The 26276-nt window shown below is 72.9% G+C and overlaps 3 protein-coding genes and 19 non-coding genes across 22 annotated transcripts; 10 read left to right on the top strand and 12 right to left on the bottom strand.

Moving 5' to 3' along the window:
* Positions 1 to 349: 349 nt before the first annotated feature.
* On the bottom strand, positions 350 to 421 carry TRNAE-CUC. Its single transcript has one exon. It is a non-coding gene; the product is annotated as a tRNA-Glu (tRNA).
* A 305-nt stretch (positions 422 to 726) lies between these two features.
* Positions 727 to 798, bottom strand: TRNAG-UCC. The gene has a single exon. It is a non-coding gene; the product is annotated as a tRNA-Gly (tRNA).
* An 827-nt stretch (positions 799 to 1625) lies between these two features.
* On the bottom strand, positions 1626 to 1697 carry TRNAD-GUC. Its single transcript has one exon. It is a non-coding gene; the product is annotated as a tRNA-Asp (tRNA).
* Positions 1698 to 2256: 559 nt separating this feature from the next.
* On the top strand, positions 2257 to 2339 carry TRNAL-CAG. Its single transcript has one exon. It is a non-coding gene; the product is annotated as a tRNA-Leu (tRNA).
* A 1702-nt stretch (positions 2340 to 4041) lies between these two features.
* TRNAG-GCC lies at positions 4042 to 4112 on the top strand. Its single transcript has one exon. It is a non-coding gene; the product is annotated as a tRNA-Gly (tRNA).
* Positions 4113 to 7456: 3344 nt separating this feature from the next.
* Positions 7457 to 11142, top strand: LOC122918893 (basic proline-rich protein-like). The gene is made up of 6 exons (XM_044267817.1): positions 7457 to 7791; positions 7973 to 8716; positions 8810 to 9030; positions 9143 to 9769; positions 10182 to 10246; positions 10306 to 11142. Exons 1-6 carry the CDS (start codon positions 7457 to 7459, stop codon positions 11140 to 11142), a joined length of 2829 nt encoding a protein of 942 aa, XP_044123752.1.
* TRNAE-CUC lies at positions 7821 to 7892 on the bottom strand. The gene has a single exon. It is a non-coding gene; the product is annotated as a tRNA-Glu (tRNA).
* On the bottom strand, positions 8198 to 8269 carry TRNAG-UCC. The gene has a single exon. It is a non-coding gene; the product is annotated as a tRNA-Gly (tRNA).
* Positions 9102 to 9173, bottom strand: TRNAD-GUC. Its single transcript has one exon. It is a non-coding gene; the product is annotated as a tRNA-Asp (tRNA).
* Positions 9733 to 9815, top strand: TRNAL-CAG. Its single transcript has one exon. It is a non-coding gene; the product is annotated as a tRNA-Leu (tRNA).
* A 345-nt stretch (positions 11143 to 11487) lies between the features above and the next one.
* TRNAG-GCC lies at positions 11488 to 11558 on the top strand. Its single transcript has one exon. It is a non-coding gene; the product is annotated as a tRNA-Gly (tRNA).
* A 3324-nt stretch (positions 11559 to 14882) lies between these two features.
* LOC122918892 (basic proline-rich protein-like) lies at positions 14883 to 18566 on the top strand. The gene is made up of 4 exons (XM_044267816.1): positions 14883 to 15217; positions 15461 to 17193; positions 17606 to 17670; positions 17730 to 18566. The coding sequence occupies exons 1-4, from the start codon at positions 14883 to 14885 to the stop codon at positions 18564 to 18566; spliced, it is 2970 nt and encodes a 989-aa protein (XP_044123751.1).
* TRNAE-CUC lies at positions 15247 to 15318 on the bottom strand. The gene has a single exon. It is a non-coding gene; the product is annotated as a tRNA-Glu (tRNA).
* On the bottom strand, positions 15624 to 15695 carry TRNAG-UCC. Its single transcript has one exon. It is a non-coding gene; the product is annotated as a tRNA-Gly (tRNA).
* TRNAD-GUC lies at positions 16526 to 16597 on the bottom strand. The gene has a single exon. It is a non-coding gene; the product is annotated as a tRNA-Asp (tRNA).
* TRNAL-CAG lies at positions 17157 to 17239 on the top strand. Its single transcript has one exon. It is a non-coding gene; the product is annotated as a tRNA-Leu (tRNA).
* A 345-nt stretch (positions 18567 to 18911) lies between the features above and the next one.
* On the top strand, positions 18912 to 18982 carry TRNAG-GCC. The gene has a single exon. It is a non-coding gene; the product is annotated as a tRNA-Gly (tRNA).
* Positions 18983 to 22306: 3324 nt separating this feature from the next.
* LOC122918891 (collagen alpha-1(I) chain-like) lies at positions 22307 to 25993 on the top strand. Its single transcript, XM_044267815.1, has 5 exons — positions 22307 to 22641; positions 22823 to 23397; positions 23661 to 24620; positions 25033 to 25097; positions 25157 to 25993. The coding sequence occupies exons 1-5, from the start codon at positions 22307 to 22309 to the stop codon at positions 25991 to 25993; spliced, it is 2772 nt and encodes a 923-aa protein (XP_044123750.1).
* On the bottom strand, positions 22671 to 22742 carry TRNAE-CUC. Its single transcript has one exon. It is a non-coding gene; the product is annotated as a tRNA-Glu (tRNA).
* TRNAG-UCC lies at positions 23048 to 23119 on the bottom strand. The gene has a single exon. It is a non-coding gene; the product is annotated as a tRNA-Gly (tRNA).
* TRNAD-GUC lies at positions 23953 to 24024 on the bottom strand. The gene has a single exon. It is a non-coding gene; the product is annotated as a tRNA-Asp (tRNA).
* On the top strand, positions 24584 to 24666 carry TRNAL-CAG. Its single transcript has one exon. It is a non-coding gene; the product is annotated as a tRNA-Leu (tRNA).
* Positions 25994 to 26276: the final 283 nt, after the last annotated feature.

The following is a 26276-nucleotide window of genomic DNA, read 5'->3' as shown; positions in this document are numbered from 1 at the left end:
TGAAATTCAGCTTTACAGGAAAAGTAAATAATTTATCATTTTTCATAATATAAAATATATTTGCATTTATCATTTGTAATACATCTCACTAACTACAATTAATTAATCTTAAGACATTTAATTTACTTGAGAGAGAAAAACTGGGCATGAGTAGGACATCCGCAACAGCTGCCAAAACCAAACGCTTGCGATGCCCCCAAAAAAAGGCAAGACTTGGGAGGAAGAGGAAGGTTGCGCTGCCGTGGGCAGCAGGGCCACGGGGCCAGGGAGAAGCCATGGAGCTTGGGCCAAAAGGGGGTGCGTGCCGAAGCGCTGCCGAGGTGGGTAGGCCGAGAGGAAGAAGAAAGGCTTCCCTGACCGGGAATCGAACCCGGGCCGCGGCGGTGAGAGCGCCGAATCCTAACCACTAGACCACCAGGGAGCGTCGGGTGTCGCGCCTGGCCCGCACCTCCTCCACCCGGCGCCTCCATACCACCCACTCGCCTCTGCTTGGGCTCCAAGGCCCCTGCCTGGCCACCGAGAGCCACCCGCCCGCCCTGCCAATCCACCTGCCCCGCCGGCAGCGCCCTCAAAACGCCGTGCGCCTCCTCCCCTTCCACCGCCGCTCAACCTGGGGACCCGCTCCGGCCTCAGCACCTCAGCACGCCGGCCTCCCGCGCTCCGGGCTCCCTGCTGCCACCGGGCTTGGCCACCGGGGTCCTGGAGACGTGCAAAAGGTTGGCCAGCTGCGTTGGCCGGGAATCGAACCCGGGTCAACTGCTTGGAAGGCAGCTATGCTCACCACTATACCACCAACGCTGCACAGCCCGGGCCGCCCCCAGACGCACGCCCAGGGTTCGGCCCCGGCGTCTGCACCCGCTCTGGTCACCGCCTCTGGTCACCGCCTCGGCCGCCCAGCGCGCCTCGGCCCTGCCCCGACCACCCGCCCATCCACAGCGCCGCGCTGCCGCACGGGCCAGCAGCAGCCGCCCGCCGTCCCACCCGCGCCAGCCCCACGCGGCTGGGCGGCTCCGTGGGCCCGCCCGCCTGCCAGCCAACCGCCTCTGGGGGGCGCTGGCGCCGCCCGGCCGCTCCTGGTACCAGCCCACACCCCCCACCCCCCTTTTGCCGGCCGGGAAACCCCGTCCCCCGAGATCCGCGTCCTTCCGACCACGTGCTCGCCCCCGGCGTTCTCCACAGGGTGCTGGGGGAGGCCACATCCCGCGCCCACGGAGGACCCGACACAACCGAGGCCCCCCCGGTCCCCCGCGCCCCGCCCCGCCCCGCCCCGCCGCGTCCCGTCAAGTCCCGTCCGGTCCCCTCCGTCCGGCCACGGCCCCCGCCCCCGCCCCAGCCGGACCGGGCAGCGTCGAATCACCGGGGAGCCCGGGGCGGCCGGCCACTCGTCAGGCGCCCTGGGCACGACGGAAGGCCCTGGCTGGACTGTGGCGAGCCCGCAGGCGCGCGGCCCCGACGCCGAGGAACGCAAAAGGGTGGCGGTGGTGGACGGGGAGCAGGCGGGCGGCCGTCGTGGCCCTGGCGGCCTCTGGCCGCACGCTGGAGGAAGGAGGACAAGTGCGCCGGAGGGGCCAGCGTTCGCACAGAGCGGGGGCGGCGCCCGCGGCGCCCAAAAAAGGACGTCTGGCCTCCCCGTCGGGGAATCGAACCCCGGTCTCCCGCGTGACAGGCGGGGATACTCACCACTATACTAACGAGGACGGCGGCGGCCATCCGGCCGCCCGACCCCTCTGCGCCTGCCTGCCCACGCCTACCCCTGCCCTCGACGCCCCGCCTTCCATCGGCGCCCGCCGCCTGCCGCACCGGACCCGACCCCAAACCAACGTCGTCCGCCATCCCAGCAGCCCCACTGCCCGACTCGGGGCGGACCCCGCACCCGGACGCCCGCCCAATACTCCCCGGGCGCCGCGGCCTCTGGCCTGCCAGGCGGGGATCGCGCGGGGAGAAGCCGCCCCACAGGACAAGCGAGGCTGCGACCAGGAGGACGGGCGCCCACGAAGGGCAGAGGCCGAGGAGGGCGAGGGGGAGGAGCGGGGGGTGGGGTGGGGCGGGGAGCTGCCAGAGAGGCGGGCCCGACGCCGCCCTCTGGGTGCGCGGTCGGGGCTGTGCGAGGGCGGAGGCGCCAGGCGAGTCGGCGGGCTGTGCTCCCGCTCGGCGGCGGCGCGCGTCCCCTCGCTGGCGCACACACGCCGCCGCCAGCCTGCGGCAGCCTTGGCGCCGGGTCCCAGCCAGGCGAGCGGCGACGCGCTCAGCCCCGTCGTCAGGATGGCCGAGCGGTCTAAGGCGCTGCGTTCAGGTCGCAGTCTCCCCTGGAGGCGTGGGTTCGAATCCCACTCCTGACAAGCCCACCTTTTGGCCTGCCCTACCAGGGCACGGGACCCCAGCGGGCCTGGACCCCGCCCTACGGCAAGCCCTGTCCTTGCCTGACGGGCCGCTCCGGCCTTGCACCCCAGCGCCAGGGGCCCAGGGCGGAGCTCCGACGCCTCGACCCTCCGCACCACAGGCTTTGCGCGCACTCGCCCTCCTCCACCCACTCGCGCGCCCTTCCCACCTGATCCCACACCCGCAGGCCCGGGCAACTTGGCAGCACCTCCCTCCTCACCTGCTTTCCGAGGGCTGCGTTCTCGTCCCTCCCAGGGGCCCCTGCAGACCAGCGGCGTGCGCCAGTGCCGAAAGCCCTCCGCCCGCCGACCTCGGTTCTCCCCCAGGCTCGTGCCCGCATGAACAGTGCCTCGCTCTCAGAGCCGTGCGCCTCCGCCACCGGGAGCAGCCGGTGGGACCCCCTGTCCTTTCCGCACGGCCCCCATTCCATTCTCGCCACACCCCACTCAGGTGGCCCGCGCCGCCCACGAGCCTTTTCCACCTGGACGCCTTCCCCTGGCCACACCTGCCTGCCTCCGGCCGCGGACCCAGGTGGCCCAGCCACCTGCTGGCGGGCCCACCACGCGGCCCTGCCGTCAGTGGGCCTGGCCCAGGAGTCCAACCCGGCATTATTGCTCCTCCCCCGAGCGCTGGGCGGAAGGAAGCCCTGCATCCCCAGGCCTCCCACCTGGGCGCCCCAAGCCCGGCCCGCCCGGCCAGAACCCGAGGACCCCAGCGCGCTCCCTCAACGCGCTCCCTGTCCGCCAGCTAGCCAGCAGCGCCTCCGCCAGCGCTCCTGCCTCTCCACCACCGGCCCGAGTTGGACCCCCAGGGAGAGCTCCCGGCCAGAGCTCAGACACCTCGCTTCGCTCTCCTGGCCTCAGCGGTACTCGGCGGCGCCCGCGGCGCTCGGGGGCCTCCATGTCCTATGCACGACACGCGTGCGGCGCGCACGAGCCCCCGCAGACACCCACCCCACCACCCACACACCCCCACCCACACTCCCGCCACTCCACGGCACCCCACGTGCGCACACACGGCCGCGGCTCCGTTCCCCAGCCCCGCGGGATCGCGCCCACACGGCCCGGGCGGGAAAGCCATCCGCCAATGGGCCTTTGGGGTGGGCGGAGAGTAGCTGCCCAAGGGAACGGCGGCGCTCAGCGGCACCTGCCCCAGACGATCGCCCGCGGTGGGTGGTGTTGGGGCTCTGGCCCGGCTTCCTCCGGCTCCTGGCTTCCGCGGGCGACCCCGGCAGGGCAGCGTCTGGCGGCGGCCCTGGACCAGGGAGAAAACGCAGGAGGAGCCTAGTCCGCCTCCGTGCGCCTGTGCCTCGCTCCGCCCGTCTCCGCCGCGGCCGCCGCTCCCAAGCACTCTAGACGTGCATGCAGCCTCCCCTCCGGATCGCCCGGCTGCCTCCTGCCCCAGCGGAGCGGGATGCTATCGGGACAGGCGCTGGCGCTGGCGCAGGCGCAGGCGCTGGCGCAGGCGCAGGCGCAGGCGCTGGCGCAGGCGCTGGCCCTGGTCCTGACCCCGGTCCTGGTCCTGACCCCGGTCCTGGCCCTGGCCCTGGTTGGCCCTGGCCCTGCCTCTGGCCCTGGCCCTGGCTTGGCTCCGGCTCCGGTTCTGGCCCTGGCTGTGGCCCGGACCGGTGTTTGGAGCCGTCGGTTGACCACCACCATCGGTGCATGGGTGGTTCAGTGGTAGAATTCTCGCCTGCCACGCGGGAGGCCCGGGTTCGATTCCCGGCCCATGCAGCACGCCGTCGTCCCCTTTTGGCCCAGCGGCTACAGCGCGCATAAGGGCACGCGCGCCCGCGCCCGCGCGCTCCCGGCTTCCTCTCTCCCAGGCTCGAGCCCGCTGGCCTCAGCCGGCTCCGCTCCTTCCGCGAAGTCCCGCCCCTGCCTCTGCCCCGACGCCCCTTCCCTTCCTCTCCACTTGGCTCCCCCTGGGGTCCAAACTCTACCCACTCCCCGAGGACCCTGGCCCCTGGCCCGCCACACGCTCTCCTTGCCCCTTTCCTCTTCAGGACCCTCAGCACCCCGCTTCCCTTCCGGCCCTGCCGCAGCTCGCCCACGCGGGCGCCACGCCCCACCTCCACGCCTTTCGCCACACTTGCTCGCTCCCTGCATCCCTCCACCCACGGCTCCAACGTTCTCCTCTTGGCACAACCAGGAGCCATGAACTTGCCACCCCTAGCCCTGATACATCCCATTCTCCCGCAGGGGCCCTCACAAACCCTTTAGGGCGCACCCCGGACAGCCTCCCCACCCCCACCCCCACCCCCGCCACACACACACTCCGCGCCCTGCGCTCTGTATCCTTTCTCTGCCCTACTTGGCCCCCGTGTGCTTCCCACTCCCCCGCGCACACAACGCTAAGACCACCGCCAGCACCAAGCTCCCCCTCCACCACCGCCACCGCCAACCTTCCCCTCTTGGCAATAGCAGCAGCCCTGGCGGCAGCAGCGGCTCCACCAAGCCCACCAGCATAGCGGCGCCCGGACCACTGCCAGCACCAGCACCAGCACCCCTGCGGCCGCCACCGCCGCCGCCACCAGCAGGACCAAGTCCACCGCCACCACACCGCCACGGGCTCCGTGGCCAACAGCGCTCAAGTCCTTCCCCATCACCGCCACTCCCACCGACGCCATCACCAAGAGTACCACGTCCACCTCCAGCGTATCGCCTCGGGCATCATTGCCAACGGCGCCCAAGTCCTCCGCCGTCAGTACGGCCACCCCGCGCCCCACCGAGTCCACCACCCATCCCCAGGACCAGCCGCGGCAGGACCTCGTCCACTGTCGTCACACCGGCTCCGGCACCAGCACCCAAAGCACTGACGTCCTTCACCGTCCCCGCCGCCATCAGCGACACGACCGAGCCCACCACCCGTGCGCCAGCATGGGCTTCGTCGCCAGCAGCCCCGAAGTCCTCCTCCTCCTCCACCACCACCACGCCCCCGGCACGGACAGCATGGCCCACAGTAACGACGTCCGTCCCCGTCCCCGTCCCCGCCACCGGCGAAATCGCCGCCGCCGCCCAGACCTCCGACACCACCACCACAGCGGCCCAGGGACCGTCACCGATGGACGGCAGACGTCCACCACCACCATCCTCACCAGCAGCGGCGGCAGCACCCGGTCGTCCACCCCCAGCGACACAAGGACCAGCGCAGCCTGCGCCTCCACCGCCACCAGCCCCTCCTGCCCCAACAGCCCCACGCCTGTCCCCGGCCTCCCCACCCCCTCCTAGCCAAGTCCTTCTCAGGGGAGAAAGGGGAAAAGATCCAGCGTCGCCTTGGTCCCTTTGGCCTCTCGGAACCCCAACCCCAGGACGACCCCCGATACGTGACTGGCCGTCCCGGTGACAGGCGGTTGCGATCTCCCCGGGGGTGCATCGACCCACCGGCACCCCCCGGCCGCCCGACCCCCGCTTGGCCTGGTCCGAGACCCGGTCCGCTCCCTCTCTCTCGGTTGCCCTTGCCTACCGGCCCGCCGGCCTGCCTGCTTCCCACCCACGCCCCTCGTGCGCCACCCATTGGCCCCACGCCACCACGCAGCACAGCACAGCACAGCACAGCACAGCACAGCACAGCACAGCCAAAGCAGAGCAGTCTTCGCCGGCCCCCACACCTCCTCCGCCTTGGTCCTCTCCCACCACGGGGGGCCTCCAGCTTTCTCGCTCGCCACCGGGCCCACTCCCCACCACTCGCCGCTGCGTGCTGCTCCTGCCCGCCTCCAGGCTGCATCCATCCCCCCCGGCCCCCCCACCCCCGACCCTTCTACCCCCCACCCAGCTCTCACACTCAAGGCCGGCCGAAGGTCTCCGCCTCCCGCCCGATCCTCAGGCGCACTCCGCCTCTGTGCCCTCCCGTCCCTCCCGTGTCATCCTCCCGCACAGGTGTGCACACGTGCCGGGCAAGGCGCTGGGCAAGGGGCCCCTGCCGCCCCGAGCCTCTGCGGAGACCCCGCCCGAGTGGCCAGCCGCAGTCTCCGCCGGGTCCCAGCACACCCACCATTCCTCGCCCCGCACCTGCCCCACCAACACACACACCCTTGCTGCTCCCGGACCTCCCCTCTTTCTGGGATCCTTTCCCCCTGTGCCCTCACCCCCGTGGGAGGCCACCCAGGGCAGCCAACACCTGCATCTTGCCCCATCCCCCACCGCTGAGGACTCGACCCCCAACCCCGCACACCCACCCTGCCCCACGCGAGGCTGCTGAGGGGCCTTCCTGGGATGACGGGAAGCATCTGGACGCCCACAGGGGGGGCTCCTTCCCACCGCTGCTCTGACCTGGGCCCGGTCCTGCGGGGGTGGGCGGCTGCGGCAGTTGGGGCCGGCACACGGACTGTCCGCTGGGGCTCTGTAGGGAGACCCTCCCCGAGCAGACAGCAAACCCTCGGCGGACGGGGTGGGTGCGGGTGCTGGCGGGAAGGAGACTGTGCTCTGACGGAGCTGGAGGAGCACCCGGACCAGAGGACACCCCGGGCCCGGGGTGGAGAGGGCAGGAGGAGATGCGGGCTAGGTGTGCCCTGACGCGCCCGTGGGAAGGCCTGAAAGGGTGGGGGCTGGAGGGGAAGGGAGGCGTTGCGGGGAACGCGCTTGTCACTTTGCCTTGGACTCAGGTGACTGGTGTCGCCATTCAAAGGGCGTGTTGGCCCCAAGCCCACCCTGCGAGTGTCCGGTGGGCCTCCACCTTCTCGCGGCGGCTGGGCTGTTGGGTTCTCCCCGGCGGCCTTCTGCACCTCCCCGCTCTCCAACCTCCACTGCCCGGGGGTCGGGCTCCCAGGATGCGCCCTCATTCGCTTTGCCCACTCCACGTGCCGGGCGCTGCGGTGCGCCTCTCGTCTCCCATCCCCGCTGGAGCCCGCCACCCAGGTGACCCACCACCGCCGGCGCCGGGGAGACGCCGCCAGCCCCGGGGGTGGCCGGTGGTGGGGAAGCCGGCCCAGCGGTGGCTGGCCCGAGAGGGGGCAGGGAGGGAGGGGACCAGGGGCTCCAGCAGGTGACCCGACTCCCACTCCCACCGCCCCCTCCTCTTCAAGGCACCGACGCCGCCAGCTAGCACCTCAGGATGCAGCAGCAAGGGGTCGCTCGTCATGGGCGGCCCCGGTGCCGCGGGAGAGTCCAAGCCCCTGAGGCGGCCGGACGTCCGGGCGTCTGTTGGTGGCCCCTCCGTGGGGACGGAGGCGGCCGCGTCCTCTGGGGTGGTGGCCGAGGGGGAGAGGGGGGTCGCGGGGGGAGGTGAGCGTCCAGGGGAGGCGCGGAAGTCCCAGCCCACCTGCGAGGCCAAAAGGCTTGGCCCGGAGGAGGCGACAGGGCAAGGCTTGGGCTGGACGGGGCGGCTGGCCTGGTGCGGGCGCCCTGGCCACGGGGCCAGGGAGAAGCCATGGAGCTTGGGCCAAAAGGGGGTGCGTGCCGAAGCGCTGCCGAGGTGGGTAGGCCGAGAGGAAGAAGAAAGGCTTCCCTGACCGGGAATCGAACCCCGGCCCCGGCGGTGAGAGCGCCGAATCCTAACCACTAGACCACCAGGGAGCGTCGGGTGTCGCGCCTGGCCCGCACCTCCTCCACCCGGCGCCTCCATACCACCCACTCGCCTCTGCTTGGGCTCCAAGGCCCCTGCCTGGCCACCGAGAGCCACCCGCCCGCCCTGCCAATCCACCTGCCCCGCCGGCAGCGCCCTCAAAACGCCGTGCGCCTCCTCCCCTTCCACCGCCGCTCAACCTGGGGACCCGCTCCGGCCTCAGCACCTCAGCACGCCGGCCTCCCGCGCTCCGGGCTCCCGGCTGCCACCGGGCCTGGCCACCGGGGTCCTGGAGACGTGCAAAAGGTTGGCCAGCTGCGTTGGCCGGGAATCGAACCCGGGTCAACTGCTTGGAAGGCAGCTATGCTCACCACTATACCACCAACGCTGCACAGCCCGGGCCGCCCCCAGACGCACGCCCAGGGTTCGGCCCCGGCGTCTGCACCCGCTCTGGTCACCGCCTCTGGTCACCGCCTCGGCGGCCCAGCGCGCCTCGGCCCTGCCCCGACGACCCGCCCATCCACAGCGCCGCGCTGCCGCACGGGCCAGCAGCGGCCGCCCGCCGTCCCACCCGCGCCAGCCCCACGCGGCTGGGCGGCTCCGTGGGCCCGCCCGCCTGCCAGCCAACCGCCTCTGGGGGGCGCTGGCGCCGCCCGGCCGCTCCTGGTACCACCCCCCACCCCCCACCCCCCTTTTGCCGGCCGGGAAACCCCGTCCCCCGAGATCCGCGTCCTTCCGACCACGTGCTCGCCCCCGGCGTTCTCCACAGGGTGCTGGGGGAGGCCACATCCCGCGCCCACGGAGGACCCGACACAACCGAGGCCCCCCCCCCCCGGTACCCCGCGCCCCGCCCCGCCCCGCCCCGCCGCGTCCCGTCAAGTCCCGTCCGGTCCCCTCCGTCCGGCCACGGCCCCCGCCCCCGCCCCAGCCGGACCGGGCAGCGTCGAATCACCGGGGAGCCCGGGGCGGCCGGCCACTCGTCAGGCGCCCTGGGCACGACGGAAGGCCCTGGCTGGACTGTGGCGAGCCCGCAGGCGCGCGGCCCCGACGCCGAGGAACGCAAAAGGGTGGCGGTGGTGGACGGGGAGCAGGCGGGCGGCCGTCGTGGCCCTGGCGGCCTCTGGCCGCACGCTGGAGGAAGGAGGACAAGTGCGCCGGAGGGGCCAGCGTTCGCACAGAGCGGGGGCGGCGCCCGCGGCGCCCAAAAAAGGACGTCTGGCCTCCCCGTCGGGGAATCGAACCCCGGTCTCCCGCGTGACAGGCGGGGATACTCACCACTATACTAACGAGGACGGCGGCGGCCATCCGGCCGCCCGACCCCTCTGCGCCTGCCTGCCCACGCCTACCCCTGCCCTCGACGCCCCGCCTTCCATCGGCGCCCGCCGCCTGCCGCACCGGACCCGACCCCAAACCAACGTCGTCCGCCATCCCAGCAGCCCCACTGCCCGACTCGGGGCGGACCCCGCACCCGGACGCCCGCCCAATACTCCCAGGGCGCCGCGGCCTCTGGCCTGCCAGGCGGGGATCGCGCGGGGAGAAGCCGCCCCACAGGACAAGCGAGGCTGCGACCAGGAGGACGGGCGCCCACGAAGGGCAGAGGCCGAGGAGGGCGAGGGGGAGGAGCGGGGGGTGGGGTGGGGCGGGGAGCTGCCAGAGAGGCGGGCCCGACGCCGCCCTCTGGGTGCGCGGTCGGGGCTGTGCGAGGGCGGAGGCGCCAGGCGAGTCGGCGGGCTGTGCTCCCGCTCGGCGGCGGCGCGCGTCCCCTCGCTGGCGCACACACGCCGCCGCCAGCCTGCGGCAGCCTTGGCGCCGGGTCCCAGCCAGGCGAGCGGCGACGCGCTCAGCCCCGTCGTCAGGATGGCCGAGCGGTCTAAGGCGCTGCGTTCAGGTCGCAGTCTCCCCTGGAGGCGTGGGTTCGAATCCCACTCCTGACAAGCCCACCTTTTGGCCTGCCCTACCAGGGCACGGGACCCCAGCGGGCCTGGACCCCGCCCTACGGCAAGCCCTGTCCTTGCCTGACGGGCCGCTCCGGCCTTGCACCCCAGCGCCAGGGGCCCAGGGCGGAGCTCCGACGCCTCGACCCTCCGCACCACAGGCTTTGCGCGCACTCGCCCTCCTCCACCCACTCGCGCGCCCTTCCCACCTGATCCCACACCCGCAGGCCCGGGCAACTTGGCAGCACCTCCCTCCTCACCTGCTTTCCGAGGGCTGCGTTCTCGTCCCTCCCAGGGGCCCCTGCAGACCAGCGGCGTGCGCCAGTGCCGAAAGCCCTCCGCCCGCCGACCTCGGTTCTCCCCCAGGCTCGTGCCCGCATGAACAGTGCCTCGCTCTCAGAGCCGTGCGCCTCCGCCACCGGGAGCAGCCGGTGGGACCCCCTGTCCTTTCCGCACGGCCCCCATTCCATTCTCGCCACACCCCACTCAGGTGGCCCGCGCCGCCCACGAGCCTTTTCCACCTGGACGCCTTCCCCTGGCCACACCTGCCTGCCTCCGGCCGCGGACCCAGGTGGCCCAGCCACCTGCTGGCGGGCCCACCACGCGGCCCTGCCGTCAGTGGGCCTGGCCCAGGAGTCCAACCCGGCATTATTGCTCCTCCCCCGAGCGCTGGGCGGAAGGAAGCCCTGCATCCCCAGGCCTCCCACCTGGGCGCCCCAAGCCCGGCCCGCCCGGCCAGAACCCGAGGACCCCAGCGCGCTCCCTCAACGCGCTCCCTGTCCGCCAGCTAGCCAGCAGCGCCTCCGCCAGCGCTCCTGCCTCTCCACCACCGGCCCGAGTTGGACCCCCAGGGAGAGCTCCCGGCCAGAGCTCAGACACCTCGCTTCGCTCTCCTGGCCTCAGCGGTACTCGGCGGCGCCCGCGGCGCTCGGGGGCCTCCATGTCCTATGCACGACACGCGTGCGGCGCGCACGAGCCCCCGCAGACACCCACCCCACCACCCACACACCCCCACCCACACTCCCGCCACTCCACGGCACCCCACGTGCGCACACACGGCCGCGGCTCCGTTCCCCAGCCCCGCGGGATCGCGCCCACACGGCCCGGGAGGGAAAGCCATCCGCCAATGGGCCTTTGGGGTGGGCGGAGAGTAGCTGCCCAAGGGAACGGCGGCGCTCAGCGGCACCTGCCCCAGACGATCGCCCGCGGTGGGTGGTGTTGGGGCTCTGGCCCGGCTTCCTCCGGCTCCTGGCTTCCGCGGGCGACCCCGGCAGGGCAGCGTCTGGCGGCGGCCCTGGACCAGGGAGAAAACGCAGGAGGAGCCTAGTCCGCCTCCGTGCGCCTGTGCCTCGCTCCGCCCGTCTCCGCCGCGGCCGCCGCTCCCAAGCACTCTAGACGTGCATGCAGCCTCCCCTCCGGATCGCCCGGCTGCCTCCTGCCCCAGCGGAGCGGGATGCTATCGGGACAGGCGCAGGCGCTGGCGCTGGCGCTGGCGCAGGCGCTGGCCCTGGTCCTGACCCCGGTCCTGGTCCTGACCCCGGTCCTGGCCCTGGCCCTGGTTGGCCCTGGCCCTGCCTCTGGCCCTGGCCCTGGCTTGGCTCCGGCTCCGGTTCTGGCCCTGGCTGTGGCCCGGACCGGTGTTTGGAGCCGTCGGTTGACCACCACCATCGGTGCATGGGTGGTTCAGTGGTAGAATTCTCGCCTGCCACGCGGGAGGCCCGGGTTCGATTCCCGGCCCATGCAGCACGCCGTCGTCCCCTTTTGGCCCAGCGGCTACAGCGCGCATAAGGGCACGCGCGCCCGCGCCCGCGCCCGCGCCCGCGCGCTCCCGGCTTCCTCTCTCCCAGGCTCGAGCCCGCTGGCCTCAGCCGGCTCCGCTCCTTCCGCGAAGTCCCGCCCCTGCCTCTGCCCCGACGCCCCTTCCCTTCCTCTCCACTTGGCTCCCCCTGGGGACCAAACTCTACCCACTCCCCGAGGACCCTGGCCCCTGGCCCGCCACACGCTCTCCTTGCCCCTTTCCTCTTCAGGACCCTCAGCACCCCGCTTCCCTTCCGGCCCTGCCGCAGCTCGCCCACGCGGGCGCCACGCCCCACCTCCACGCCTTTCGCCACACTTGCTCGCTCCCTGCATCCCTCCACCCACGGCTCCAACGTTCTCCTCTTGGCACAACCAGGAGCCATGAACTTGCCACCCCTAGCCCTGATACATCCCATTCTCCCGCAGGGGCCCTCACAAACCCTTTAGGGCGCACCCCGGACAGCCTCCCCACCCCCACCCCCGCCACACACACACTCCGCGCCCTGCGCTCTGTATCCTTTCTCTGCCCTACTTGGCCCCCGTGTGCTTCCCACTCCCCCGCGCACACAACGCTAAGACCACCGCCAGCACCAAGCTCCCCCTCCACCACCGACAACCTTCCCCTCTTGGCAATAGCAGCAGCCCTGGCGGCAGCAGCGGCTCCACCAAGCCCACCAGCATAGCGGCGCCCGGACCACTGCCAGCACCAGCACCAGCACCCCTGCGGCCGCCACCGCCGCCGCCACCAGCAGGACCAAGTCCACCGCCACCACACCGCCACGGGCTCCGTGGCCAACAGCGCTCAAGTCCTTCCCCATCACCGCCACTCCCACCGACGCCATCACCAAGAGTACCGCGTCCACCTCCAGCGTATCGCCTCGGGCATCATTGCCAACGGCGCCCAAGTCCTCCGCCGTCAGTACGGCCACCCCGCGCCCCACCGAGTCCACCACCCATCCCCAGGACCAGCCGCGGCAGGACCTCGTCCACTGTCGTCACACCGGCTCCGGCACCAGCACCCAAAGCACTGACGTCCTTCACCGTCCCCGCCGCCATCAGCGACACGACCGAGCCCACCACCCGTGCGCCAGCATGGGCTTCGTCGCCAGCAGCCCCGAAGTCCTCCTCCTCCTCCACCACCACCACGCCCCCGGCACGGACAGCATGGCCCACAGTAACGACGTCCGTCCCCGTCCCCGTCCCCGCCACCGGCGAAATCGCCGCCGCCGCCCAGACCTCCGACACCACCACCACAGCGGCCCAGGGACCGTCACCGATGGACGGCAGACGTCCACCACCACCATCCTCACCAGCAGCGGCGGCAGCACCCGGTCGTCCACCCCCAGCGACACAAGGACCAGCGCAGCCTGCGCCTCCACCGCCACCAGCCCCTCCTGCCCCAACAGCCCCACGCCTGTCCCCGGCCTCCCCACCCCCTCCTAGCCAAGTCCTTCTCAGGGGAGAAAGGGGAAAAGATCCAGCGTCGCCTTGGTCCCTTTGGCCTCTCGGAACCCCAACCCCAGGACGACCCCCGATACGTGACTGGCCGTCCCGGTGACAGGCGGTTGCGATCTCCCCGGGGGTGCATCGACCCACCGGCACCCCCCGGCCGCCCGACCCCCGCTTGGCCTGGTCCGAGACCCGGTCCGCTCCCTCTCTCTCGGTTGCCCTTGCCTACCGGCCCGCCGGCCTGCCTGCTTCCCACCCACGCCCCTCGTGCGCCACCCATTGGCCCCACGCCACCACGCAGCACAGCACAGCACAGCACAGCCAAAGCAGAGCAGTCTTCGCCGGCCCCCACACCTCCTCCGCCTTGGTCCTCTCCCACCACGGGGGGCCTCCAGCTTTCTCGCTCGCCACCGGGCCCACTCCCCACCACTCGCCGCTGCGTGCTGCTCCTGCCCGCCTCCAGGCTGCATCCGTCCCCCCCTGCCCCCCCACCCCCGACCCTTCTACCCCCCACCCAGCTCTCACACTCAAGGCCGGCCGAAGGTCTCCGCCTCCCGCCCGATCCTCAGGCGCACTCCGCCTCTGTGCCCTCCCGTCCCTCCCGTGTCATCCTCCCGCACAGGTGTGCACACGTGCCGGGCAAGGCGCTGGGCAAGGGGCCCCTGCCGCCCCGAGCCTCTGCGGAGACCCCGCCCGAGTGGCCAGCCGCAGTCTCCGCCGGGTCCCAGCACACCCACCATTCCTCGCCCCGCACCTGCCCCACCAACACACACACCCTTGCTGCTCCCGGACCTCCCCTCTTTCTGGGATCCTTTCCCCCTGTGCCCTCACCCCCGTGGGAGGCCACCCAGGGCAGCCAACACCTGCATCTTGCCCCATCCCCCACCGCTGAGGACTCGACCCCCAACCCCGCACACCCACCCACCCCCACGCGAGGCTGCTGAGGGGCCTTCCTGGGATGACGGGAAGCATCTGGACGCCCACAGGGGGGGCTCCTTCCCACCGCTGCTCTGACCTGGGCCCGGTCCTGCGGGGGTGGGCGGCTGCGGCAGTTGGGGCCGGCACACGGACTGTCCGCTGGGGCTCTGTAGGGAGACCCTCCCCGAGCAGACAGCAAACCCTCGGCGGACGGGGTGGGTGCGGGTGCTGGCGGGAAGGAGACTGTGCTCTGACGGAGCTGGAGGAGCACCCGGACCAGAGGACACCCCGGGCCCGGGGTGGAGAGGGCAGGAGGAGATGCGGGCTAGGTGTGCCCTGACGCGCCCGTGGGAAGGCCTGAAAGGGTGGGGGCTGGAGGGGAAGGGAGGCGTTGCGGGGAACGCGCTTGTCACTTTGCCTTGGACTCAGGTGACTGGTGTCGCCATTCAAAGGGCGTGTTGGCCCCAAGCCCACCCTGCGAGTGTCCGGTGGGCCTCCACCTTCTCGCGGCGGCTGGGCTGTTGGGTTCTCCCCGGCGGCCTTCTGCACCTCCCCGCTCTCCAACCTCCACTGCCCGGGGGTCGGGCTCCCAGGATGCGCCCTCATTCGCTTTGCCCACTCCACGTGCCGGGCGCTGCGGTGCGCCTCTCGTCTCCCATCCCCGCTGGAGCCCGCCACCCAGGTGACCCACCACCGCCGGCGCCGGGGAGACGCCGCCAGCCCCGGGGGTGGCCGGTGGTGGGGAAGCCGGCCCAGCGGTGGCTGGCCCGAGAGGGGGCAGGGAGGGAGGGGACCAGGGGCTCCAGCAGGTGACCCGACTCCCACTCCCACCGCCCCCTCCTCTTCAAGGCACCGACGCCGCCAGCTAGCACCTCAGGATGCAGCAGCAAGGGGTCGCTCGTCATGGGCGGCCCCGGTGCCGCGGGAGAGTCCAAGCCCCTGAGGCGGCCGGACGTCCGGGCGTCTGTTGGTGGCCCCTCCGTGGGGACGGAGGCGGCCGCGTCCTCTGGGGTGGTGGCCGAGGGGGAGAGGGGGGTCGCGGGGGGAGGTGAGCGTCCAGGGGAGGCGCGGAAGTCCCAGCCCACCTGCGAGGCCAAAAGGCTTGGCCCGGAGGAGGCGACAGGGCAAGGCTTGGGCTGGACGGGGCGGCTGGCCTGGTGCGGGCGCCCTGGCCACGGGGCCAGGGAGAAGCCATGGAGCTTGGGCCAAAAGGGGGTGCGTGCCGAAGCGCTGCCGAGGTGGGTAGGCCGAGAGGAAGAAGAAAGGCTTCCCTGACCGGGAATCGAACCCGGGCCGCGGCGGTGAGAGCGCCGAATCCTAACCACTAGACCACCAGGGAGCGTCGGGTGTCGCGCCTGGCCCGCACCTCCTCCACCCGGCGCCTCCATACCACCCACTCGCCTCTGCTTGGGCTCCAAGGCCCCTGCCTGGCCACCGAGAGCCACCCGCCCGCCCTGCCAATCCACCTGCCCCGCCGGCAGCGCCCTCAAAACGCCGTGCGCCTCCTCCCCTTCCACCGCCGCTCAACCTGGGGACCCGCTCCGGCCTCAGCACCTCAGCACGCCGGCCTCCCGCGCTCCGGGCTCCCGGCTGCCACCGGGCCTGGCCACCGGGGTCCTGGAGACGTGCAAAAGGTTGGCCAGCTGCGTTGGCCGGGAATCAAACCCGGGTCAACTGCTTGGAAGGCAGCTATGCTCACCACTATACCACCAACGCTGCACAGCCCGGGCCGCCCCCAGACGCACGCCCAGGGTTCGGCCCCGGCGTCTGCACCCGCTCTGGTCACCGCCTCTGGTCACCGCCTCGGCGGCCCAGCGCGCCTCGGCCCTGCCCCGACGACCCGCCCATCCACAGCGCCGCGCTGCCGCACGGGCCAGCAGCGGCCGCCCGCCGTCCCACCCGCGCCAGCCCCACGCGGCTGGGCGGCTCCGTGGGCCCGCCCGCCTGCCAGCCAACCGCCTCTGGGGGGCGCTGGCGCCGCCCGGCCGCTCCTGGTACCACCCCCCACCCCCCACCCCCCTTTTGCCGGCCGGGAAACCCCGTCCCCCGAGATCCGCGTCCTTCCGACCACGTGCTCGCCCCCGGCGTTCTCCACAGGGTGCTGGGGGAGGCCACATCCCGCGCCCACGGAGGACCCGACACAACCGAGGCCCCCCCCCCGGTACCCCGCGCCCCGCCCCGCCCCGCCCCGCCGCGTCCCGTCAAGTCCCGTCCGGTCCCCTCCGTCCGGCCACGGCCCCCGCCCCCGCCCCAGCCGGACCGGGCAGCGTCGAATCACCGGGGAGCCCGGGGCGGCCGGCCACTCGTCAGGCGCCCTGGGCACGACGGAAGGCCCTGGCTGGACTGTGGCGAGCCCGCAGGCGCGCGGCCCCGACGCCGAGGAACGCAAAAGGGTGGCGGTGGTGGACGGGGAGCAGGCGGGCGGCCGTCGTGGCCCTGGCGGCCTCTGGCCGCACGCTGGAGGAAGGAGGACAAGTGCGCCGGAGGGGCCAGCGTTCGCACAGAGCGGGGGCGGCGCCCGCGGCGCCCAAAAAAGGACGTCTGGCCTCCCCGTCGGGGAATCGAACCCCGGTCTCCCGCGTGACAGGCGGGGATACTCACCACTATACTAACGAGGACGGCGGCGGCCATCCGGCCGCCCGACCCCTCTGCGCCTGCCTGCCCACGCCTACCCCTGCCCTCGACGCCCCGCCTTCCATCGGCGCCCGCCGCCTGCCGCACCGGACCCGACCCCAAACCAACGTCGTCCGCCATCCCAGCAGCCCCACTGCCCGACTCGGGGCGGACCCCGCACCCGGACGCCCGCCCAATACTCCCAGGGCGCCGCGGCCTCTGGCCTGCCAGGCGGGGATCGCGCGGGGAGAAGCCGCCCCACAGGACAAGCGAGGCTGCGACCAGGAGGACGGGCGCCCACGAAGGGCAGAGGCCGAGGAGGGCGAGGGGGAGGAGCGGGGGGTGGGGTGGGGCGGGGAGCTGCCAGAGAGGCGGGCCCGACGCCGCCCTCTGGGTGCGCGGTCGGGGCTGTGCGAGGGCGGAGGCGCCAGGCGAGTCGGCGGGCTGTGCTCCCGCTCGGCGGCGGCGCGCGTCCCCTCGCTGGCGCACACACGCCGCCGCCAGCCTGCGGCAGCCTTGGCGCCGGGTCCCAGCCAGGCGAGCGGCGACGCGCTCAGCCCCGTCGTCAGGATGGCCGAGCGGTCTAAGGCGCTGCGTTCAGGTCGCAGTCTCCCCTGGAGGCGTGGGTTCGAATCCCACTCCTGACAAGCCCACCTTTTGGCCTGCCCTACCAGGGCACGGGACCCCAGCGGGCCTGGACCCCGCCCTACGGCAAGCCCTGTCCTTGCCTGACGGGCCGCTCCGGCCTTGCACCCCAGCGCCAGGGGCCCAGGGCGGAGCTCCGACGCCTCGACCCTCCGCACCACAGGCTTTGCGCGCACTCGCCCTCCTCCACCCACTCGCGCGCCCTTCCCACCTGATCCCACACCCGCAGGCCCGGGCAACTTGGCAGCACCTCCCTCCTCACCTGCTTTCCGAGGGCTGCGTTCTCGTCCCTCCCAGGGGCCCCTGCAGACCAGCGGCGTGCGCCAGTGCCGAAAGCCCTCCGCCCGCCGACCTCGGTTCTCCCCCAGGCTCGTGCCCGCATGAACAGTGCCTCGCTCTCAGAGCCGTGCGCCTCCGCCACCGGGAGCAGCCGGTGGGACCCCCTGTCCTTTCCGCACGGCCCCCATTCCATTCTCGCCACACCCCACTCAGGTGGCCCGCGCCGCCCACGAGCCTTTTCCACCTGGACGCCTTCCCCTGGCCACACCTGCCTGCCTCCGGCCGCGGACCCAGGTGGCCCAGCCACCTGCTGGCGGGCCCACCACGCGGCCCTGCCGTCAGTGGGCCTGGCCCAGGAGTCCAACCCGGCATTATTGCTCCTCCCCCGAGCGCTGGGCGGAAGGAAGCCCTGCATCCCCAGGCCTCCCACCTGGGCGCCCCAAGCCCGGCCCGCCCGGCCAGAACCCGAGGACCCCAGCGCGCTCCCTCAACGCGCTCCCTGTCCGCCAGCTAGCCAGCAGCGCCTCCGCCAGCGCTCCTGCCTCTCCACCACCGGCCCGAGTTGGACCCCCAGGGAGAGCTCCCGGCCAGAGCTCAGACACCTCGCTTCGCTCTCCTGGCCTCAGCGGTACTCGGCGGCGCCCGCGGCGCTCGGGGGCCTCCATGTCCTATGCACGACACGCGTGCGGCGCGCACGAGCCCCCGCAGACACCCACCCCACCACCCACACACCCCCACCCACACTCCCGCCACTCCACGGCACCCCACGTGCGCACACACGGCCGCGGCTCCGTTCCCCAGCCCCGCGGGATCGCGCCCACACGGCCCGGGCGGGAAAGCCATCCGCCAATGGGCCTTTGGGGTGGGCGGAGAGTAGCTGCCCAAGGGAACGGCGGCGCTCAGCGGCACCTGCCCCAGACGATCGCCCGCGGTGGGTGGTGTTGGGGCTCTGGCCCGGCTTCCTCCGGCTCCTGGCTTCCGCGGGCGACCCCGGCAGGGCAGCGTCTGGCGGCGGCCCTGGACCAGGGAGAAAACGCAGGAGGAGCCTAGTCCGCCTCCGTGCGCCTGTGCCTCGCTCCGCCCGTCTCCGCCGCGGCCGCCGCTCCCAAGCACTCTAGACGTGCATGCAGCCTCCCCTCCGGATCGCCCGGCTGCCTCCTGCCCCAGCGGAGCGGGATGCTATCGGGACAGGCGCAGGCGCTGGCGCTGGCGCTGGCGCAGGCGCTGGCCCTGGTCCTGACCCCGGTCCTGGTCCTGACCCCGGTCCTGGCCCTGGCCCTGGTTGGCCCTGGCCCTGCCTCTGGCCCTGGCCCTGGCTTGGCTCCGGCTCCGGTTCTGGCCCTGGCTGTGGCCCGGACCGGTGTTTGGAGCCGTCGGTTGACCACCACCATCGGTGCATGGGTGGTTCAGTGGTAGAATTCTCGCCTGCCACGCGGGAGGCCCGGGTTCGATTCCCGGCCCATGCAGCACGCCGTCGTCCCCTTTTGGCCCAGCGGCTACAGCGCGCATAAGGGCACGCGCGCCCGCGCCCGCGCCCGCGCCCGCGCGCTCCCGGCTTCCTCTCTCCCAGGCTCGAGCCCGCTGGCCTCAGCCGGCTCCGCTCCTTCCGCGAAGTCCCGCCCCTGCCTCTGCCCCGACGCCCCTTCCCTTCCTCTCCACTTGGCTCCCCCTGGGGACCAAACTCTACCCACTCCCCGAGGACCCTGGCCCCTGGCCCGCCACACGCTCTCCTTGCCCCTTTCCTCTTCAGGACCCTCAGCACCCCGCTTCCCTTCCGGCCCTGCCGCAGCTCGCCCACGCGGGCGCCACGCCCCACCTCCACGCCTTTCGCCACACTTGCTCGCTCCCTGCATCCCTCCACCCACGGCTCCAACGTTCTCCTCTTGGCACAACCAGGAGCCATGAACTTGCCACCCCTAGCCCTGATACATCCCATTCTCCCGCAGGGGCCCTCACAAACCCTTTAGGGCGCACCCCGGACAGCCTCCCCACCCCCACCCCCGCCACACACACACTCCGCGCCCTGCGCTCTGTATCCTTTCTCTGCCCTACTTGGCCCCCGTGTGCTTCCCACTCCCCCGCGCACACAACGCTAAGACCACCGCCAGCACCAAGCTCCCCCTCCACCACCGACAACCTTCCCCTCTTGGCAATAGCAGCAGCCCTGGCGGCAGCAGCGGCTCCACCAAGCCCACCAGCATAGCGGCGCCCGGACCACTGCCAGCACCAGCACCAGCACCCCTGCGGCCGCCACCGCCGCCGCCACCAGCAGGACCAAGTCCACCGCCACCACACCGCCACGGGCTCCGTGGCCAACAGCGCTCAAGTCCTTCCCCATCACCGCCACTCCCACCGACGCCATCACCAAGAGTACCGCGTCCACCTCCAGCGTATCGCCTCGGGCATCATTGCCAACGGCGCCCAAGTCCTCCGCCGTCAGTACGGCCACCCCGCGCCCCACCGAGTCCACCACCCATCCCCAGGACCAGCCGCGGCAGGACCTCGTCCACTGTCGTCACACCGGCTCCGGCACCAGCACCCAAAGCACTGACGTCCTTCACCGTCCCCGCCGCCATCAGCGACACGACCGAGCCCACCACCCGTGCGCCAGCATGGGCTTCGTCGCCAGCAGCCCCGAAGTCCTCCTCCTCCTCCACCACCACCACGCCCCCGGCACGGACAGCATGGCCCACAGTAACGACGTCCGTCCCCGTCCCCGTCCCCGCCACCGGCGAAATCGCCGCCGCCGCCCAGACCTCCGACACCACCACCACAGCGGCCCAGGGACCGTCACCGATGGACGGCAGACGTCCACCACCACCATCCTCACCAGCAGCGGCGGCAGCACCCGGTCGTCCACCCCCAGCGACACAAGGACCAGCGCAGCCTGCGCCTCCACCGCCACCAGCCCCTCCTGCCCCAACAGCCCCACGCCTGTCCCCGGCCTCCCCACCCCCTCCTAGCCAAGTCCTTCTCAGGGGAGAAAGGGGAAAAGATCCAGCGTCGCCTTGGTCCCTTTGGCCTCTCGGAACCCCAACCCCAGGACGACCCCCGATACGTGACTGGCCGTCCCGGTGACAGGCGGTTGCGATCTCCCCGGGGGTGCATCGACCCACCGGCACCCCCCGGCCGCCCGACCCCCGCTTGGCCTGGTCCGAGACCCGGTCCGCTCCCTCTCTCTCGGTTGCCCTTGCCTACCGGCCCGCCGGCCTGCCTGCTTCCCACCCACGCCCCTCGTGCGCCACCCATTGGCCCCACGCCACCACGCAGCACAGCACAGCACAGCACAGCCAAAGCAGAGCAGTCTTCGCCGGCCCCCACACCTCCTCCGCCTTGGTCCTCTCCCACCACGGGGGGCCTCCAGCTTTCTCGCTCGCCACCGGGCCCACTCCCCACCACTCGCCGCTGCGTGCTGCTCCTGCCCGCCTCCAGGCTGCATCCGTCCCCCCCTGCCCCCCCACCCCCGACCCTTCTACCCCCCACCCAGCTCTCACACTCAAGGCCGGCCGAAGGTCTCCGCCTCCCGCCCGATCCTCAGGCGCACTCCGCCTCTGTGCCCTCCCGTCCCTCCCGTGTCATCCTCCCGCACAGGTGTGCACACGTGCCGGGCAAGGCGCTGGGCAAGGGGCCCCTGCCGCCCCGAGCCTCTGCGGAGACCCCGCCCGAGTGGCCAGCCGCAGTCTCCGCCGGGTCCCAGCACACCCACCATTCCTCGCCCCGCACCTGCCCCACCAACACACACACCCTTGCTGCTCCCGGACCTCCCCTCTTTCTGGGATCCTTTCCCCCTGTGCCCTCACCCCCGTGGGAGGCCACCCAGGGCAGCCAACACCTGCATCTTGCCCCATCCCCCACCGCTGAGGACTCGACCCCCAACCCCGCACACCCACCCACCCCCACGCGAGGCTGCTGAGGGGCCTTCCTGGGATGACGGGAAGCATCTGGACGCCCACAGGGGGGGCTCCTTCCCACCGCTGCTCTGACCTGGGCCCGGTCCTGCGGGGGTGGGCGGCTGCGGCAGTTGGGGCCGGCACACGGACTGTCCGCTGGGGCTCTGTAGGGAGACCCTCCCCGAGCAGACAGCAAACCCTCGGCGGACGGGGTGGGTGCGGGTGCTGGCGGGAAGGAGACTGTGCTCTGACGGAGCTGGAGGAGCACCCGGACCAGAGGACACCCCGGGCCCGGGGTGGAGAGGGCAGGAGGAGATGCGGGCTAGGTGTGCCCTGACGCGCCCGTGGGAAGGCCTGAAAGGGTGGGGGCTGGAGGGGAAGGGAGGCGTTGCGGGGAACGCGCTTGTCACTTTGCCTTGGACTCAGGTGACTGGTGTCGCCATTCAAAGGGCGTGTTGGCCCCAAGCCCACCCTGCGAGTGTCCGGTGGGCCTCCACCTTCTCGCGGCGGCTGGGCTGTTGGGTTCTCCCCGGCGGCCTTCTGCACCTCCCCGCTCTCCAACCTCCACTGCCCGGGGGTCGGGCTCCCAGGATGCGCCCTCATTCGCTTTGCCCACTCCACGTGCCGGGCGCTGCGGTGCGCCTCTCGTCTCCCATCCCCGCTGGAGCCCGCCACCCAGGTGACCCACCACCGCCGGCGCCGGGGAGACGCCGCCAGCCCCGGGGGTGGCCGGTGGTGGGGAAGCCGGCCCAGCGGTGGCTGGCCCGAGAGGGGGCAGGGAGGGAGGGGACCAGGGGCTCCAGCAGGTGACCCGACTCCCACTCCCACCGCCCCCTCCTCTTCAAGGCACCGACGCCGCCAGCTAGCACCTCAGGATGCAGCAGCAAGGGGTCGCTCGTCATGGGCGGCCCCGGTGCCGCGGGAGAGTCCAAGCCCCTGAGGCGGCCGGACGTCCGGGCGTCTGTTGGTGGCCCCTCCGTGGGGACGGAGGCGGCCGCGTCCTCTGGGGTGGTGGCCGAGGGGGAGAGGGGGGTCGCGGGGGGAGGTGAGCGTCCAGGGGAGGCGCGGAAGTCCCAGCCCACCTGCGAGGCCAAAAGGCTTGGCCCGGAGGAGGCGACAGGGCAAGGCTTGGGCTGGACGGGGCGGCTGGCCTGGTGCGGGCGCCCTGGCCACGGGGCCAGGGAGAAGCCATGGAGCTTGGGCCAAAAGGGGGTGCGTGCCGAAGCGCTGCCGAGGTGGGTAGGCCGAGAGGAAGAAGAAAGGCTTCCCTGACCGGGAATCGAACCCGGGCCGCGGCGGTGAGAGCGCCGAATCCTAACCACTAGACCACCAGGGAGCGTCGGGTGTCGCGCCTGGCCCGCACCTCCTCCACCCGGCGCCTCCATACCACCCACTCGCCTCTGCTTGGGCTCCAAGGCCCCTGCCTGGCCACCGAGAGCCACCCGCCCGCCCTGCCAATCCACCTGCCCCGCCGGCAGCGCCCTCAAAACGCCGTGCGCCTCCTCCCCTTCCACCGCCGCTCAACCTGGGGACCCGCTCCGGCCTCAGCACCTCAGCACGCCGGCCTCCCGCGCTCCGGGCTCCCGGCTGCCACCGGGCCTGGCCACCGGGGTCCTGGAGACGTGCAAAAGGTTGGCCAGCTGCGTTGGCCGGGAATCGAACCCGGGTCAACTGCTTGGAAGGCAGCTATGCTCACCACTATACCACCAACGCTGCACAGCCCGGGCCGCCCCCAGACGCACGCCCAGGGTTCGGCCCCGGCGTCTGCACCCGCTCTGGTCACCGCCTCTGGTCACCGCCTCGGCGGCCCAGCGCGCCTCGGCCCTGCCCCGACGACCCGCCCATCCACAGCGCCGCGCTGCCGCACGGGCCAGCAGCGGCCGCCCGCCGTCCCACCCGCGCCAGCCCCACGCGGCTGGGCGGCTCCGTGGGCCCGCCCGCCTGCCAGCCAACCGCCTCTGGGGGGCGCTGGCGCCGCCCGGCCGCTCCTGGTACCACCCCCCCCCCCCCCACCCCCCTTTTGCCGGCCGGGAAACCCCGTCCCCCGAGATCCGCGTCCTTCCGACCACGTGCTCGCCCCCGGCGTTCTCCACAGGGTGCTGGGGGAGGCCACATCCCGCGCCCACGGAGGACCCGACACAACCGAGGCCCCCCCCCCCCGGTACCCCGCGCCCCGCCCCGCCCCGCCCCGCCGCGTCCCGTCAAGTCCCGTCCGGTCCCCTCCGTCCGGCCACGGCCCCCGCCCCCGCCCCAGCCGGACCGGGCAGCGTCGAATCACCGGGGAGCCCGGGGCGGCCGGCCACTCGTCAGGCGCCCTGGGCACGACGGAAGGCCCTGGCTGGACTGTGGCGAGCCCGCAGGCGCGCGGCCCCGACGCCGAGGAACGCAAAAGGGTGGCGGTGGTGGACGGGGAGCAGGCGGGCGGCCGTCGTGGCCCTGGCGGCCTCTGGCCGCACGCTGGAGGAAGGAGGACAAGTGCGCCGGAGGGGCCAGCGTTCGCACAGAGCGGGGGCGGCGCCCGCGGCGCCCAAAAAAGGACGTCTGGCCTCCCCGTCGGGGAATCGAACCCCGGTCTCCCGCGTGACAGGCGGGGATACTCACCACTATACTAACGAGGACGGCGGCGGCCATCCGGCCGCCCGACCCCTCTGCGCCTGCCTGCCCACGCCTACCCCTGCCCTCGACGCCCCGCCTTCCATCGGCGCCCGCCGCCTGCCGCACCGGACCCGACCCCAAACCAACGTCGTCCGCCATCCCAGCAGCCCCACTGCCCGACTCGGGGCGGACCCCGCACCCGGACGCCCGCCCAATACTCCCCGGGCGCCGCGGCCTCTGGCCTGCCAGGCGGGGATCGCGCGGGGAGAAGCCGCCCCACAGGACAAGCGAGGCTGCCACCAGGAGGACGGGCGCCCACGAAGGGCAGAGGCCGAGGAGGGCGAGGGGGAGGAGCGGGGGGTGGGGTGGGGCGGGGAGCTGCCAGAGAGGCGGGCCCGACGCCGCCCTCTGGGTGCGCGGTCGGGGCTGTGCGAGGGCGGAGGCGCCAGGCGAGTCGGCGGGCTGTGCTCCCGCTCGGCGGCGGCGCGCGTCCCCTCGCTGGCGCACACACGCCGCCGCCAGCCTGCGGCAGCCTTGGCGCCGGGTCCCAGCCAGGCGAGCGGCGACGCGCTCAGCCCCGTCGTCAGGATGGCCGAGCGGTCTAAGGCGCTGCGTTCAGGTCGCAGTCTCCCCTGGAGGCGTGGGTTCGAATCCCACTCCTGACAAGCCCACCTTTTGGCCTGCCCTACCAGGGCACGGGACCCCAGCGGGCCTGGACCCCGCCCTACGGCAAGCCCTGTCCTTGCCTGACGGGCCGCTCCGGCCTTGCACCCCAGCGCCAGGGGCCCAGGGCGGAGCTCCGACGCCTCGACCCTCCGCACCACAGGCTTTGCGCGCACTCGCCCTCCTCCACCCACTCGCGCGCCCTTCCCACCTGATCCCACACCCGCAGGCCCGGGCAACTTGGCAGCACCTCCCTCCTCACCTGCTTTCCGAGGGCTGCGTTCTCGTCCCTCCCAGGGGCCCCTGCAGACCAGCGGCGTGCGCCAGTGCCGAAAGCCCTCCGCCCGCCGACCTCGGTTCTCCCCCAGGCTCGTGCCCGCATGAACAGTGCCTCGCTCTCAGAGCCGTGCGCCTCCGCCACCGGGAGCAGCCGGTGGGACCCCCTGTCCTTTCCGCACGGCCCCCATTCCATTCTCGCCACACCCCACTCAGGTGGCCCGCGCCGCCCACGAGCCTTTTCCACCTGGACGCCTTCCCCTGGCCACACCTGCCTGCCTCCGGCCGCGGACCCAGGTGGCCCAGCCACCTGCTGGCGGGCCCACCACGCGGCCCTGCCGTCAGTGGGCCTGGCCCAGGAGTCCAACCCGGCATTATTGCTCCTCCCCCGAGCGCTGGGCGGAAGGAAGCCCTGCATCCCCAGGCCTCCCACCTGGGCGCCCCAAGCCCGGCCCGCCCGGCCAGAACCCGAGGACCCCAGCGCGCTCCCTCAACGCGCTCCCTGTCCGCCAGCTAGCCAGCAGCGCCTCCGCCAGCGCTCCTGCCTCTCCACCACCGGCCCGAGTTGGACCCCCAGGGAGAGCTCCCGGCCAGAGCTCAGACACCTCGCTTCGCTCTCCTGGCCTCAGCGGTACTCGGCGGCGCCCGCGGCGCTCGGGGGCCTCCATGTCCTATGCACGACACGCGTGCGGCGCGCACGAGCCCCCGCAGACACCCACCCCACCACCCACACACCCCCACCCACACTCCCGCCACTCCACGGCACCCCACGTGCGCACACACGGCCGCGGCTCCGTTCCCCAGCCCCGCGGGATCGCGCCCACACGGCCCGGGCGGGAAAGCCATCCGCCAATGGGCCTTTGGGGTGGGCGGAGAGTAGCTGCCCAAGGGAACGGCGGCGCTCAGCGGCACCTGCCCCAGACGATCGCCCGCGGTGGGTGGTGTTGGGGCTCTGGCCCGGCTTCCTCCGGCTCCTGGCTTCCGCGGGCGACCCCGGCAGGGCAGCGTCTGGCGGCGGCCCTGGACCAGGGAGAAAACGCAGGAGGAGCCTAGTCCGCCTCCGTGCGCCTGTGCCTCGCTCCGCCCGTCTCCGCCGCGGCCGCCGCTCCCAAGCACTCTAGACGTGCATGCAGCCTCCCCTCCGGATCGCCCGGCTGCCTCCTGCCCCAGCGGAGCGGGATGCTATCGGGACAGGCGCAGGCGCTGGCGCAGGCGCAGGCGCAGGCGCTGGCGCAGGCGCTGGCCCTGGTCCTGACCCCGGTCCTGGTCCTGACCCCGGTCCTGGCCCTGGCCCTGGTTGGCCCTGGCCCTGCCTCTGGCCCTGGCCCTGGCTTGG

The sequence above is a fragment of the Neovison vison genome, chromosome 10 (assembly GCF_020171115.1).
Source record: "Neovison vison isolate M4711 chromosome 10, ASM_NN_V1, whole genome shotgun sequence".
In the NCBI taxonomy this organism is placed as follows: domain Eukaryota; kingdom Metazoa; phylum Chordata; class Mammalia; order Carnivora; family Mustelidae; genus Neogale; species Neogale vison.
This window is presented reverse-complemented; position numbering and strand designations above follow the sequence as displayed.